Below are 16188 nucleotides of genomic sequence, written 5' to 3'. Positions count from 1 at the left end.
AATGTTTAAAAAAACAATTCTAAGGAAACCTGTAGTTTCTCATGGTAAAATCAAACACTGTTTCTCCAATGAGTCATTGAACCCTTGACGTATTGATATCTACTCTTGCCTAACATTTATCTAACCAACTTGAGTTGTCTTTTTACTTGTCTAACTCTCCAACGAGCCTTTTGGGGAAAAGACCTTTGTTTTTGTTCACCCCCATATCTCTAGGTTTTAGCATAATGCCTGATGTCATACATGGTAGGCGCTTAATAAATACTTGTGGAATGAATAAGTGAACAAATAAAAGAGTAACTATGTGTTATCTGCGGTGCCTAACTGAACCTTGCATTTATTATGAGATCAAGCTATATTATTTAATCAAATTGAATCAAACTGGGTAATTGAAAAGTTGAACAATTCATTCCCAGTCATAAAATATGCTGCTGACCTTAAGCCCAAGCATCACAGTTATTGCTTAAACCTATTCAGCAAGATTGCCTCCTGTTTCACTATAGCTTGGCCTTTTCTCATTCTTTAAAATTTGAAACAAGATTTCTTGGCATCAGCTTTGGACAAAGTTCTCACTCAAGCAGTGCTAAAACCATTCAAGTGTTCTGCATTGAGTTCACCAGGGGGCAAGTTAGGGAGATAGAGGACTAGGAAGTGTTTTAAGGACCAGAGGCTCTCGGATGTTACTTCTCTGCTCCTTGAAATGTGGAAAGAGTGCCATGACAAGTTGTCTCAGTTACGATGGCTGTGTAAAAAGTCACTCCAAATGCAATGGCCACTTGATCAGCTTTTCCTTTTCTTTTTTGTGGATCAGGAATGTCTGGCTTGGGGTGTTTCATACTGTTGTCGAGTGGAGCTAAAACATAGGGCAGCCAGAGCAGCTAGAGACAGGTGAACATCTCTTCATGTAGTTTTAGAATTTTTCTATATGTGACCTTTTATTCTTATTACTATTGGAGTAATAACACTTAACATGAGAACTACCCTCTTAAAATTTTTTAAGTACACAATTTCGTATTGTTAACTATAGGTAGAATGCTGGACAACAGAGCTCTAGAACTTAGTCATTTTGCATAGCTGGAACTTTATAACCACTGGACAGCAATTTTCCATTTCCTCTTTGCCCTAGCCCTTGGGATCATTCTACTCCCTGTTTCTAATAGCTTTACCAACCTCAGATAAGTGGGATCATGCAGGACTGTATTTGTTTTGTGGCTGTCTTACTTCACCGAGCATAATGTCCTCCAGGTTCATCCATTTGTCACAAGGAGTCACAAGTAACAGGATTTCTTTCTTTTATAAGACTGAATAACATTCTAGTGAGCATGTGTGTGTGTGTGTGTGTGTGTGTGTGTGTACATGCACAACATTTTTTCTCTCTCTACTCATCTGTCAATGGACATTTATTCTCTGTATTTTAGCTATTGTAGATGATGCTACATTGAATACGAGAGGACAGACATCTTTTCAGATCCTGGTTTCAATTCTTCTGGATATGTATCAGGAAGTGAGGTGGCTGGAGAATATGGTAGTTCTATTTTTTATTTTTTTGAGGAACTTACATACTGTCTTATGTGGTGACTGAACCATTTTACATTTCCATCAATGACCAAGGGCTCTAATTTCTCCACATCCTGAACAGTACTTGTTATCTATTTCTTCTTTTTGCAATAACCTACTGACAAGAGTGAGGTGATATCTGATTGTGGTGTTGATTTACATTTTGTTGATGATCAGTGACACTGAACCACTTTTCACATACTCATTGGCCATCTGTCTATCTTCTTTGGAGAAATTTCTATTGAAGTCCCATGCGTGCGTGTGTGTGTGTGTGTGTGTGTGTGTGTGTGTGTGTGTACAGGATCTGTCTATGCTGCCCAGGCTGGTCTTGGCTGCCTATGCTCAAGTGATCCTCCTCCCTCAGCCTCCAGATTAGCTGGGACTATAGGCTCTGGTCACTGTGCCTGGCTTTTGCCCATTTTAAAATCAGGCTATTTTTTTTTCCCTGTTGAAGTTACAGGAATTCCTTATATGTTATGGATACTGTATAAACTTTTTGTCACATGGCAGCTCCATGGTTTGCAGATATTTTCTCTGATTTTGGGGCTGCCTTTTTACTCTGCTCACTGTTTCCTCGATGTCATCTTTCCACTTTGGCCTTCCTCACAGCCAGGTGACCTTAAATTGTTGGACTTTTACACAATGACTCAAGGCTCTGGGGTTAGTGTTCCAAAGATCAAAGTGAGAGTTGCTTCCCCTGTTCTGGCTTAGTCATGCAGGGTCTCTTCCTTTGCATTTGATTGGTTATAAGCAAGTCACACACTCTGCTAGATTCCAAGGGAGGGAATGAGATGCTACCTATTTATGGGAGAACCATAAAGTTTTAGGATAACATGGGTGCTCTGAAATGAACTGTGCCCTGCTGCCTAAATTTATATGTCGAAGTCCTAATCCCCGATACCCCAGAATGTGACATTATTTTGAAATAAGACCATTGCAGACATAATTTTCTTAAAATGGTCATTAGGGTGGGCCCTAATTCTATCTGACTGATGTCCATATACAGAGAAATTTTGAGGCAGGCACATAAGGAGAACAATATGTGAAGATGGAGGCAGAGATCAGGATGAAGTCATTGGGTGTCAGCGATGCCAGCAGAGCTCCGGAAGTGAGGAGAGAAGGGTGGATTCCTCCTCACAGCCCTTAGAAGGAACTGACCCTGCTCACACCCTGGTCTCACACTTCTAGCCTCTAAAACTGGGAGACAAATTGCTGTTCTTTAAGCTACCCAGTCCATCCACTTCATTACAGCAGTGTGGGAAATACTGTGAATGTTTTAGAGAATGCAGTCTTTCCTACAAGTCATCAGGGAAATACCTGTATCTGAGATGTTCTGATGCTATTTCAACCCTACCTTTACTTGGTTTTCATGATCTTAAAAAAAATTAATCACTTTAATAAGTATTTGCAATGTAGATAATTTCTTGTTTCTATTTTCTTGTATAGAAAGGAGAAGATTTAGTTTTGAACTGTGTTTTCTTATTATGTATTACTATTTGTCAAATAATGTTTCCTTAATGTCTTCCTAGTTCTTATCATGAGAAGATCAATGGACATGAAAGCAAAAGATTTTTTTTCACCTTGTCAACATTTTAATTTCTCTGTAACTCCTGGAGTTGACCAGTTGGAGGGATCCAACACTACCTGCAGCCTCAGGGGGCACCCTAGAAAATCAGCCATTGTGGAGGAAGAGCCACCGAAGGAAAATTTTCTAAATGATACTTGTAGAATCACAGAGTACCCAAATAATTGCACTCGTATTTCCTTGCACCTAGAAATGGATATAAAAAGTAAGTTTTTAAGAAAACTAGAGGGAAAAAGAGAAATCAGATATAGACACATAAAATTAAGTAAGGGCCCTTATCATCACTGAAAGTCAAATAGTTGAATAAATTCATAAATAAAATAACAGAACCAGGAGGAATGTTAGGGTTTTTTTTACTATTTATTTTTTTCTTTTAAAAATGTGGTTTTTATGAGGGTGCTGCTATAACCTGAGGCAGAGGAAGCATCTATGGGTCAGGATTTGAGGAACACTACAAAGACCTACCCTAGTGTACTTCCACACCTAGTCTATCAGCTGTGCTTAAAGTAAAACCACACACTTGGGTACAGAAGGGTGGGATTGCTTTTAAAATGTAAATATTTGTGTACATTGTTATTGTGCTGTTACATTTTGTTTTGAGGTCATCTACCATGTCCTGTCGTAGAGCTGAGAACTTGGCTCGGGTGAAAGGGGCTTTTGGGCATAACGCTGCAAGGACAGGTTGAGGTGCATTTTAGGTGCAGAGGGCACCCAATCGCTGAAGGAAAAGCAGGCGGCCAAGAGATGGCCCTCGTGTTCATCTTATTTCTGCTTAGGGCGATTGACTTCCTAGTCGTTCTGATGACAACAACTATTCCATTCCTCTTCCTTTTCCTGGATACTGGGGATTGAACCTGTGGTCTTCTCACCAAGCTTCAGCCCTTATAAGCTCTTTAAACAAATTTTTTAAAAAGGCAGGGTTTTGCTAAGTTATTAAATTGCTCAGACTGGTTGGGCTTGAACTTGTGATCTTTCTGCCTCAACCTCCTAGAGTGCTGAGATTGCAGGCACAGTTTATTCCTTTCTACTTCACCCATAAAATCTACTCTTGGAGAACATTTGATGATGTATGTTCATTTCACAAGTGCCCGCTGTATGCCAGGTAGTGCATCAGGCGCTGGATTAGAGAACAGAATGCAGCCTGGAAGAGGAATACACCGTACATAAACAAGCCAGTGCATGCCACAGCTGCAGATGCTATGGCACTGCTTGGCTGGGCTTTTTGATATCCCAGACAAATAGAAACTTTTCAGATTTCTTTGGAAGGCTTTTCTAAAGGGTTTTCTTAACTTTGAAGCTAATTATTTTAAAATTATTACGTTTACTTTAAAGCTAATACAAGTATGCTATGTGTATGCCTCTTTAAGGTAAAATATGATTTCAAAGATATTTCTTCTGTGCGTTAGTTTGCCCAGGGCCATACAGCTTCTGCGTTTAGGGGTATTTCAAGCTGTATCTGGGTGGGTCTGTGGAAGAGGATCTGAGAAGATCTCAACAGAGGGGCCAGTTTCCTTTGGCCCAGGAGTGAGGTCGGAAGGTGAACTCTGAAAAGACTGGGTAGAAAAGGTGACTATAGTGAAATCTGAAAGGGAGGTTTGGATTATAAATATTTAGAACATATTACTTTCAATGCACACTTGGGTATCCATCTAATTACTTTTTATGTTTTTCCAAAAACATAAAGAGAAACAAAATCTTCCGTAATAATGATTTTGAGAGAATTTATTTTTGTGTTAATATAAAAACCCATAAATTCTGGATTCATAGTGCAATGATAATTATCAGATCCCTGGGGCTCCACAATTTAGAAAGATATAGCAGTGGTACCACAGATAGGTACTCTTAGATTCTGGAAAAAAAGTCTGTCCGTTTAGCCATGTGCAGAAGGTTAAAAATTTATTCATGTTTCACTCTGTGTGAAGACACATTTAAACTCTCTTCAAAGCCTTCACCATCAGAGAGTGAAACTAAATTTACCCCACTCTGGTACAGTTACTCAGAAACAATTCTCTAAGCTATCTTTTTAGATTTTCTTGGGTTTCTGTCTCTTTCTCCTTGCCTCTGTCCAAGCTCCCAGCCTGGGCATTGGGAGCCATTCTCTTTGGAGTTTACTCGGATGCCATAGTGGATGAATTCATTGGTCTGGCCCTAGTCATGCATATTTGGCTACTGCAATATAAGCTTAGTGAATGCATGGTTCTCTTTTCATAGTTTGCTGCCTAATGAGACATCGGTTCTTGGGCCCACCTTAGGTCTTACTGGCACTGCAGATCTCCTGTGCTATTTGACTGCATGCTTTTATTCTGTGGAGTGAGGAACACAAGTTTGGTATCTAAATAGCATGGAATGATATTGCAGAGGTTGAGTGCCTTCTGCCAGCCAACCTGCCTGCCCTCCAGTCAGCCTCTTTTGTAAGTGTGGAATGACTATTTAATGTACATCTGGGTTCCTGGAAAGGAAATATCTAGATCATTAACCCCACAAAAGAAGTTTTCAAAGGTATAAACAAGTTATATATTCTGCTAAGTTAAATAAATACCAGCCATGTTCTGTGTGCAATGAATAGGGTACATGGGGTGGCTTAGAAAGTCAGTAGACACTTATTTCTTGACTTGGTGATGTCACCCCTATTGAAGTCACTGATTCCTGGGTCTGCTGGGCAGTGTATCTTTATGGGATCAAGGCAGACCATACCGAATAGTTGCTCTATGATGACCATCCCTTCCATGTTGCCTTGCTGTCATCTGAATGAGAAGGTTTATGCTTGCATCCTGTTAAATTTAGGCCAGGGCACGCACCTAATCTGATCATTGGTGTGTAAGTCACTGAACTATTACCCAGTGGAAAGAGGATCTGGTTATGCATCTGTCCTGACCACTCTCATGCCTTAGGCCAGTCCCTCGTTTGCTCCTGCCATCCCTTTTCTTCTCCATTCTCCTTGTACTCACCGAATCTTTGTTGATTTGAGGACATGTTTTTGGGCTGATTGACTCAGGACCAAAATTGTTATTACAAATGGCTCTGGTTCTGGGACTGATATGTTGTGGTCTCAACCTAGTGATGGCAATGATAGGGAAGCTAATATCAGCCCAACCTGTAAGTGAAATTAACCTTAGAATTTTGGAGTTAAATGGATCCCTGAAAGCCACCTGGTCAAATTTACTCTTTTAATACATTGGGAAGGATTTCAGGAGAGGAAGTGACCCTGTAACAGTAAAGGCTACATATTCATCTTTTCTGTTGGGGCACATTGCTTTTGATCTGTTGCAGCATTTTATTGTGGCTTTTTTATAGTACTTTTTTTTCTTTACAGATATCACTTGTTCCATGAAGATCACTTGGTACATTTTAGTTTTATTAGTCTTTATTTTTTTGATCATTCTCATTATCCACAAAATACTTGAAGGCCACAGGAGAGTGCAAAAATGGCAGAGTAAATATTGAGGAGTAAATCTGTCATTTAAGATAATCCATTTATTATCAAAGAACACCTACTTTTATCCATGGACTTAATTTTCTTTTTTAGTTCAACTTACTATTTATTGTGTCCCAACTGTCTGTAAGTAGTGAATCTAGATAATTCAAGGAATAAAAGCATAAGGAAGACATGGGATCAATATTCACGTATCTTTCTCCTACCTGGATAGGAAGTGGGAGTAGAAGAAAGACTGGATGAGGGCTGGGGATGTAGCTCAGGAGTAGAGCTCTTGCTTAGAATGTGGAAGGCTCTAGATTTAATCCCTGGCCCTGGAAAAAAATTACCCAAAGACTGGGTGAACAGGACAAAGTTGACCAGATGGTGAGTAGGGCTTAGTGGAAGTAAGGCAAAGAGAGGCAGAATAAGATGAAGTGGTGTCAAAGAATTTCAGAGAGATCTGAAGCAAAGTCATTCTAGGTGATAAATAGGACCTGGAATCAATTTTTAATAAGCATGGAGACATCAGTAGACTTTTCATAGGGTAGAGAAAGATATAATTGGAAATCAGGACAGTATAGGTGATGTTAAAAATGTTAAACATCTATACTGACAGAGGCACCCACCTAGCAGGATGGATTGTAAACCCCCGGCATGGTGTGTGCAGCCATGCATATGTGGGATGACTACCAGCCTTGATGGAGGGTTCATAATGTGAGAAGTTTTACACTTAAAAACAGTGTAAAATGTATCACTGTGACAATAGGTTTTAAAGACAGATGAACTTATGTTAGAGTCCTTGTATTACTCCTTACTAGCTGTGTAACTTCGAGCAAGTTACTGGCCATATCTAAGTGTGCCTTTACTCTCCAGTCAAACAAGGATACTCACCGCTACCACACAGGATTGGGGAAAGGATTGAAGTAAAGGGATTGCTTAAGAGGTTTAACATTTAACAGTGTCTGGTGCAGTATTGTGGTGGTTGTTTATTTCCCAAAGCTCTTATGTCGCTCACCAGGTAGGGCCATGTCAGTCATTCCAATAGCAGAATAAGTGCTTGCCTCTGGATTTAAGCCAGGGTGCCATTAATTCTTTTGACTAAGCTGTAGGCTTTTAAAAATGTGGTACTGGTGATTGAACCCAGGGCCACACATGTGCTAGGCAAGTGCTCTACCACTGAGCTATTTTTATTTATTTTGAGACAGGTCTTGCTAAGTTGCCAAGGATGGCCCAAAACTTGTGATCATGCTACCTCAGCCTCCTGAGTAGCTGGATTACAGGTGTTATTCACCATGTGCAGCTTGTTGCAGATATTTCTGAGAACAGTTTCGTATCAAATGTTACCTTTGATATCTTAGTAATAAAGGCCCTTAATTCAGGGGTTAATAAAATCAGCAACACTATATATTTGTACAATAACTACTTTCAGAACATTTTCTCTAGATTCCCTAGAATTTAAAGAGCGTATATAGTATTATTTTTGTTTTTTAGATTGAAAAACCCTCCTGAAACTCAGAGAAGTTAAATGTTCTGTCCAAAGCTATATAGCTAGAGAAATGTCAAGCGAGGACTTGGTAGCTTTCTAGTTTTGAAAATTATATTAAATAAATGTATTTTATTTGCAAATAGTACATAGTTCTGAATCTCCTGACTCATTTTGCATATGGCTATGTTTAGAAAAGACATATAAATGAGATAGAAAAAATAGTGACCAAACAATAGTGAGAAGTTGCATTAGGTTCTTATGAACATCTACCCACAGGACAGACTTAGTGGCTTTCAAAAGCTTTTCTTGCAAGCCCAAGTTATAAAGTAATGACAAATGTCACACCACTTATGACATTAAATATAATTAAATATTAAATGTAAGTTACATATTCTATACATCAAATACATAATATTTTATATGTAAGCATTTATGGTATTTATGGTAGCATTTATGGTAGCAGAGAAGCTACTGGCTTTAGAAAGAACTTGTATTTTTTTATAGAAAGGGAAAAATTCATGGTGTCTTGTTACCCAGGCCCTGTTGTGAATGGCCCATTCTTCTTGGTAATCTTTTGAACCAACATAAGAAATACATATTGAGATTGTGCTTGTTTATTAGCTGAATATTTAATTTCTTTTCTTGGAATAGGTCATAAATACACAACTACATCTGTTCACTTAAGAGGAAGCGATTCTGAGAAGCTGAGAGCATTGAATGTGCGGGTTATTCCAGGTGAGTTCTGTGGCATGTGAACAGAACACGGCTCAGGAAATTCCAAAGCTGCACCAGTTCACTACAAAGTAAATTCAAGATCTGAGATCTGAGCTCATTTAAATTAGCCTTGTATCTGGAATAAAGGAGCTGTGGGCAAATGAAATCCAGCTTAATATGTCTTATTATCAGGGGACAGTTACGATCCAAACTACCTCCTTAAATAATGGAAAGTTTGCTTAATTGGCACGAAGAAACTCCTGTGAGTGGGCAGAGAGGAGAGTGCAATAAGAAATAAGCCTCAGATTTATTTTTAAATGAGACAAGATACCATTATTGCTCAGAATTGCAAGAAGTAATTGCAGAGTGGGCATGGCTTTTGCTGGTGCCTTCACTTCACAGAGGGTGTCATTGTGCAAAGAGAACTTCTAATAGCCCCAATTAAAAAGCCCCCTGTCCTCTCCCGAGAAACAACAATGGAATATGGGGATCCTAATTAGAGCAGCTAAGGGGGCTGTTAGCACAGATGCTGTGGTTCCATCTCCTTCTAATTGTACAGCCTCCCTTTGAATCCATGCTGGCAAATCACATTAAAAAGAACGGGAGGGAAAGTGGGACATGGAAAAAGTCCTCCCTTCACCAAAGAGAAATAGTCTTTGACTGTCGGAAAACCACAGAATTCTGAGTGATAGTGCTAGCGATTTGTCCACAGCCTGTGAGCAGGCCGCTTTGTACTCTGTGAGAAGTTAAAAAAGGAAGCTTCGAGTCTGGTGTGTAAACACTTTTCAGAAATAAGAGGACACCAGACAACTCTCTGTCCCCCACTGCAGCTGCCTTTGAAGCCACCTAGAGATGTGCCCAGCATTTCACTGGGGACTGGGTCCCTGAGGGTTCTGTTAGCTATTGACACAAGCAGGAACTCAGACCCCTAGTCTAGGGAAAATTTAGACTGGGTGCAGCTAAAGAGCTCAATGTTTTTTTAAACTTAGACTTTCTACTCAGTTTTAGCAGTTGAATTATTAAGGTATGGCTAATAATGAGCATTTGCAATATAATCATTTGACTCCAGTTACATGTGGGGTAGGTTGATGGAAATTCTGTGGAGTCAATGAAAATTTTGTTCAGCTAATAAAATAAAAGCCACAAAGATAATTTAAATGAAAACATTCATTTTTAAAAGGAAAAATGGCATTTCCCCTATTTTTCTCTCTTACCTAGAACACATGCCCACATACCAGGAATGGTTTAACCCAGCTCTGCTGGGCTTTTTGGTTGCCTTAGGCAACCTGGTTATTTCTGTTTTCAAGTCATAATTTTGAGTACTGCAAGTCTTGTTTGAGAAAAAGTCAGTAGTTCCCTTGTCAACCCGTATAATCGGGGGAGTCACAAATTTTAAGTCCTAGCTAACCACAAGACTAACCTCGCAGGTTGTATTTATGAGCCACTGATTTTCATTCACCCAGGAAACTTGTCTCGGCCACCCTTTCCCTTTAATAGCTCTCACTAAAACTCCTCTGGCTTTATTACCTGGTATATAATATTAATGTTCAGGGCAGGCCAAGGGGTGATGGTCTTTTTAAAAACCAAGGATCCTTTTGAGGCTTAGCATCTTAACAAGGGGAAGAAGCAGATTCTTTTCTTATTTATATTCCTTTAACATAAATCCAAGTTTTCCCCCTCCCCATCCTAAGTTGCTCTTTCTGAAAGAGAAATGGAAAGGAAATAATGTCTCCCTTGAGTGCTGTTTTTAAGGCTGCTTTTTGAAATGATGGATTATAGGCAGTAGTAAGAATGTAAGGGAAAAATGTGCCAGTATGGTTCTCTGGAAATGCAGTAGCATGAGAAAAAAATGTCCTTCAAAGAAGCAAAGATTGTGCGTTACATTCACAGAGCCTGTTGTCAACTCTAGCTGACATTCGTTTCAGCATGTCTTCACGCATTACAGAGTCAGCATTGTTATACACATACACACAGAGGTATAGACAGGCTCACTCTCTCCAAAAGATGTTTATTCATCCCACAAGAGAGAAAGGAGAGATTACCAGGATGCTGGCTTGCACAGTGCTTGGTACATGCTAGGGGCCCAGCGAACACTGGTGGAATAAATGAATCTCACCACTGTAGAAAGAGATGTCAGACAGAGTCAAATCCGAACCTTTTATATGTCTAATATTTTCTCCTTGTGTGGCCTGTCTTGGCATTAATCTACTTAACATCTTATTCATTCAATTTTTACTGTCAGATAAGTGATGATCCTTTCTCATTCATCTTTATACCTTTGTCTCTAGCATAATGTCTGGCATGTAGTTTATGCATGATAAAAGCTCACAAAGCCTCACAAACCCTAAGGGGAAATGATTATAAAAGGGAAAAAGATCAGATGAGAAAGAAATGAATGTTAGGGACTACAAAAGGTGAAAACAAATGAAGAGGTAAAGAGTAATTAGAGAGAACATAATTCTATTTTGTTGAAGAATCTACAGCATATTTTATAGAATTGCTAAGGATATGAAAGAATAATGAAGAACATTGATCCTCTTAGAGGAGAGATTTTGAGAACTGTGTAAATGTGTCTCCAGAAATGGTGCTTGATGGGCTGGTTACCTTAAGAAACCAAGACCAGAGGGCTGAAGGAGTGGACTAGGATCTAATTCTAAATTACTAGGTGCAAACATTAGAAGCACTTGAATGACTGCAGAAGTGAAGTCTATTGGTAAACCAGTAGGCAGCCCTTAGAATGCAACAGACAGCTTAGGGAATCTGAGCTTAGAAAATAAATGGGAGCTAGGGGAGCCAGGAAGCCAAAACTACAGCCCGAGCTCGGGAGTGGCATGGGCTGTGAGAGTGGCCTTACTGTGTCCCCCCGTTATATGCTCCCTCAGAGCAGCTGGGGCCGCTTTTGACCAACTTGCAGCTTTGCATCTCTCAAGCAGGAGCTGGCTGACTGGGTGTAGGCTGCAGGTAGTGACTCTGGGTGCCAGGAACTATCCACTCTTCAGCTTCCTGTGTCCTTGAGGTGACTCCTGAGATGCCCACATACTGGACAACATACATAAATCAGGGGTAGAATTCCCACTCACTGCTGCAGCACGAGTCTGTGAAGGCCTCACTTTCTATCTTGCTCAAAATGATGAAGTCTTTAAAACTTGAAATTCTTCTCCCTTTAAGTATTCAACCAAATTTTACTGAGCACTGACCATGGGTCAGCCATTATGCTAAGCACTGGGAATAAGGGCTGCATAGTGGCACATACCTCAGGCACAGTCCCTGGTTTCGCAGGGTTCCCACATAGGTAAGGGTTTTCTACCACTGGTCGCCTGAGGAGAAGAAATATCCTCTGAGGAGATGGAATATCCTTTAAGCACCTTCCATACGCACTGTGCTTTCACATATACTTCTTTGTTTAATTTTACAAGAGCGTCATGTTTTTCTGATGAGAAAACTGAGGCTAAAAGAGTTTAAGTAACTGGTTAGCTGGTTTATAGTCAATTTCTAGCAGAGTCAGGATTCAAATTCAGTTCTGTTCAACTGATGCAGGGTTTTGTTTTCAGTACTACAGTAGGGATTGGACCCAGAGCCTTTGTATTGAGCTATATCTTTTTTATTTTGTATTTTGAGACCGCACCATGTTCACTCACTAAGTAGCCTAGACTGGGCTCTCCTGTCTCAGCCTCCCAAGTAGCTGGGATCGAAGGCATGCACCACTTCCCCAGCCTGACATAGTTTCTAGCACACCACTTAATTGCACTGGTGAAGTGGAGAACTGCTGGCTCAAATTCCAGATCAAAACTCTTCTTGAATTTTACATTTAACTCTGGTAACTGAGATGAAAGATTTTCTCTATATAAAGTTGTAGCAGCTTGTGTGACAATGTGAGTCATCCACAAAGAAGCATTTTGGCACTGGCTGAAATGGTTTTTGCAGTTGATGTGGGTGGGTTCTAAGGGAACATGGAGCAAGAAAAACTGAATTTTATTGTGCAAGAGGATTAGTAAATACCAAAAGTAAGTGGCTGACCCAATTTATATTACCCCAAAATAAAACTAATAGCAATATAAAATTATAATCTGCAACATGTTTATGACCAGTAACAATAAAGCATAAGCAGGTTTCAATTTCCTGAAAAAGAGAAGATAAATTACTGATACCAGATGTTTTGCAACTAAGCAAGATAATGTGAAAATTTAATTTTTACTTGCTTAACTGTAATATTTATGACTCAAAATACACGTTTGGGTTCATAAAACAGGAAAGGTTACAGCCATCTGCTTGGTTACAGAATCGATCAAAATGCAGAGGATGATTCTGTTTGCAGGAAGAAATTCACAAGTGTAAAGAATCTATAGGCAGAATAGAATGATTTCTTCTATTCATTCATTGAATACCTTTATGTAACAGCCATTTGTACCAGGTCTGGAAGAATTGATGACAAACATATACATCTAAACATCTCCTTCATCTTTGCACATGTCATCCCTGCCTGAACCATCCCAGGTGCCTTGCCCCCCCCCCCAGCCTGCCTCCCCTCCTCCCACTGTGACTTTGTCCAGTGAATTCCAACCCTTCCCCTGTGATCTGGACTTACCTAAGCTTCCTTGGGGAAATAGTCTGGGACCTTCTGGGCTAGTCAAGTCCCCTTATCACACATCCTTAAAACACCATAAATCTCTTTGCAGCATTTGTCACTGATGCTGTTTAGTATTTTTGTGTTAGTATTTGATAGATGTCTCTCCCTTGAGCCAGTTAGCAGCTGAGGTGAGACACTATCTGATGATATTCACTGCTGCACTCCCCACCCACAGCATGATGCATATGTATGGAGACCTAATAGGTACACGCTAAATATGAACTCAATAAATACACCTCTGTATCAGCTGCTGAAAGGGCAGCAGCTGCTCTCTTACCAAGACCTTCCAAGTATTTTCCCCCCTAAATTGTAAAAAATTTTTGTTACCAGGGATTGAACTTGGGACCTTGGGCTTCTAAGGCAGGTGGTGGAACCCCTGAGCTAAATCCCCAGCCCTAAATTGTAGCTTTTGATAATAGGTATCTGAAATAATGAGGAGGAAGTGGTCAAGTGCTTCAATATTTTCATTTCTTGGAGCTTGAAGGACATCTGCTGTGAGAAGTAACCGGGGACCATGTCAATGGTCAGAATATTGGCAACTGTCAATTCAAGGAGGGGTTTTCCTGTTTTTTTCTTGATAATTCTCTGTAATTTTTCAGTCATTTATTTTTCATCCTCATTTGATTTTCAGATTGTCCAGACTTGGGGCAGAGGAGTAGTTTTAGGATCACTGGTAATAATAACAGATGGCACTTTGAATGTAGTAGGGAGTTGGCACTCTGAATAATGGAAATCTATTTCAACCTCCTATAATTGGTTCTGTTCATTCTAAAAGGCTACTAGCTATTTTGGGCTTGCACAAAAGTGCCAATGTTTTTGTGCAATGAAAAGGTCAGAATGATGTATAGTGACATCGAAGCTCTGCACTCCTACCACAATAAGAGATAATTAAGACTGGAAGGTTTTTGAAGCCAGATTAGACAACTGACTAAGAATTGCCAAACTGGCTAAAGATTTCCAGCTGTCTTGTCTAAAATAATCAGTGAAGATTAACTGAAATTCCTTCAGTTTTTGGAGAAGCTCTTTGGAGGAAACCAAATACATTATGGGCAACAATGTAGATGTTTATTGCCACTGTCTCTGTGGAGAATCACCATGGCTAAATCTTCCAAAGTAGGAAGGAGGGGAGGGAGAACTGAGGGTATCATTTTCAAGGCTGGCTCCCTGTAGCCCTGTCCTGCTGAACACCTACGTGAGTCCTACCAGCTTCTGAACAGAACCTCCGGACAGGGTTTAAACAAACACTGATAAAAACATCCTTTTTTGTCTAATAGTGCTTTCTATTTTTCAGAGTTCATCAAAAGATACCTTTAAAGCACGCCTTTAACACCTTCTTTGACTCTTACCTTTATTTGCCTCCTTTTAGCGGCAAAGCAACCACTGTAGCTGGGCCAAAGCCACAGGGAGGCTGGGTGTAGTACTGCACGCCTATAATCCCAGCACTCTGGGAGGCTAAGGCCAGAGGAGCACAAGTTTGAGTCCAGAATGGGTAACTTAGTGACTTAGGGAGACTCTATCTCAAAATTTTAAAAAGGGGCTAGGGATGTAGATCAGTGTGAAGGGCTGGGATTCAATTCCCCATACTACAAACAAACCCAAAGGGTAATGATCTGGGTAGTGCAGGTGTCAGCACCCTCTGCTGACTCTGAATGGAATGTGTGAGCAAGGCTAGGCCTGTCCAGGGTAGGTGGCCTGGCTGCAGCAGCTCACAAGGCCACACAGGTCTGAGGAATTTACCTAGTCCAGTGCCTTCCTTCTTGGCCAGTAGGCTCAGCCTCCTGCAATGGCAGTGTGTGGAGAAGGATCCATTGTATAACCCAACTCACACAAGTGGGCGTAGGAAACCTGAAGGCCAATGTATTAATTCACTAAGAAGGACATGATTGAGAGACATACAGACAAAACACTTAAACAGCAAACTCATATGCTCTGTCACATAGAACCATGCTGGAAGTCACATCACAGCTGTCTTAGTTGCTTTCTCATTGCTGGGACAAAATACCCAACACCCACAAGTTAAAGGAGGAGAACTTTATTCTGACTCACAATTTGGAGAGGTTTTAGTCCATAGTCAGCTGGCTCCAAGGCAGGGGAGCATGGTCAAGGAGAAACAGCTCATGGCATAGCAGGCAGGAATCAGAGGAACATCAAGGGAGAAGGAGGGGTATATATACTGTTCCAGGTCACACCCAGTCACTCAACTCCCACTAGGCTTCACCTCCCAACAGCACACCCAGCCATAAACCCATCAGTGGGATACTCCAGTAACGAATATCACACACCTATGATGCAGTCACTTCCCTAAAACCCCGCCTAGGAGTGCATGAGGCTTTGAGGGTACATCTAGATATAAACCATAGCAATAGCCAAGGGTTCCTTGGATCCTTGGTAAGGTTGTTTGCATTTCTTAGGGAGATAGCTTGAGACCTTATCCCCACTTTAGGGGTACCCTGACTGGCTCATTTAATATAGCACCTTCAACATTTAGCAGGCTTTGACTTGCGAGTAATTTTTGAAAACAACTTTGTATGGGTAAGCTCTGATTATGGGTTGATTTCGTAGATAACCCCCAGACAACTATCTTCTTTTTCTTTTTTCTCTTCTTTTTCTTCTCCTTCTTCTTTCTCTCTTTCTCCTCTTCCTCCTCCTCCTCCTTCTCCTTCCGCCCCACTCCCTTGCCTGGGATTAAACCTTGGGCCTTCTCACTGTGCTACATGGCCAGTCCTTTTTTATTTTTTATTTTGAGATTTTATATTTTTCCTTTTGCTAAGTTGTCTAAGCAGAACTCAAACTTGTGATCCTCCTGT

At 40.4% G+C, this 16188-nt stretch overlaps 1 protein-coding gene across 1 annotated transcript in view; it reads left to right on the top strand.

Annotated features, from left to right (window-relative positions):
- The window catches only part of Tmem156 (transmembrane protein 156), a 57013-nt gene that overhangs the window by 26643 nt on the left and 14182 nt on the right, over positions 1–16188 (top strand). The window contains exons 3-4 of the mRNA XM_087187464.1: positions 3084–3344; positions 8692–8775. Coding sequence (XP_087043590.1) covers positions 3084–3344; positions 8692–8775 — 345 coding nt within the window. The remainder of the gene's footprint in view (positions 1–3083; positions 3345–8691; positions 8776–16188) is intronic.

Source organism: Heterocephalus glaber, unplaced genomic scaffold, assembly GCF_053883595.1.
Source record: "Heterocephalus glaber isolate CG9 unplaced genomic scaffold, H.glaber_assembly_v1.0 deba00001509, whole genome shotgun sequence".
Taxonomy (NCBI): Eukaryota; Metazoa; Chordata; class Mammalia; order Rodentia; family Bathyergidae; genus Heterocephalus; species Heterocephalus glaber.
The sequence above is the reverse complement of the archived record's forward strand: the minus strand, read 5'-3'. Positions and strand labels throughout refer to the sequence as shown.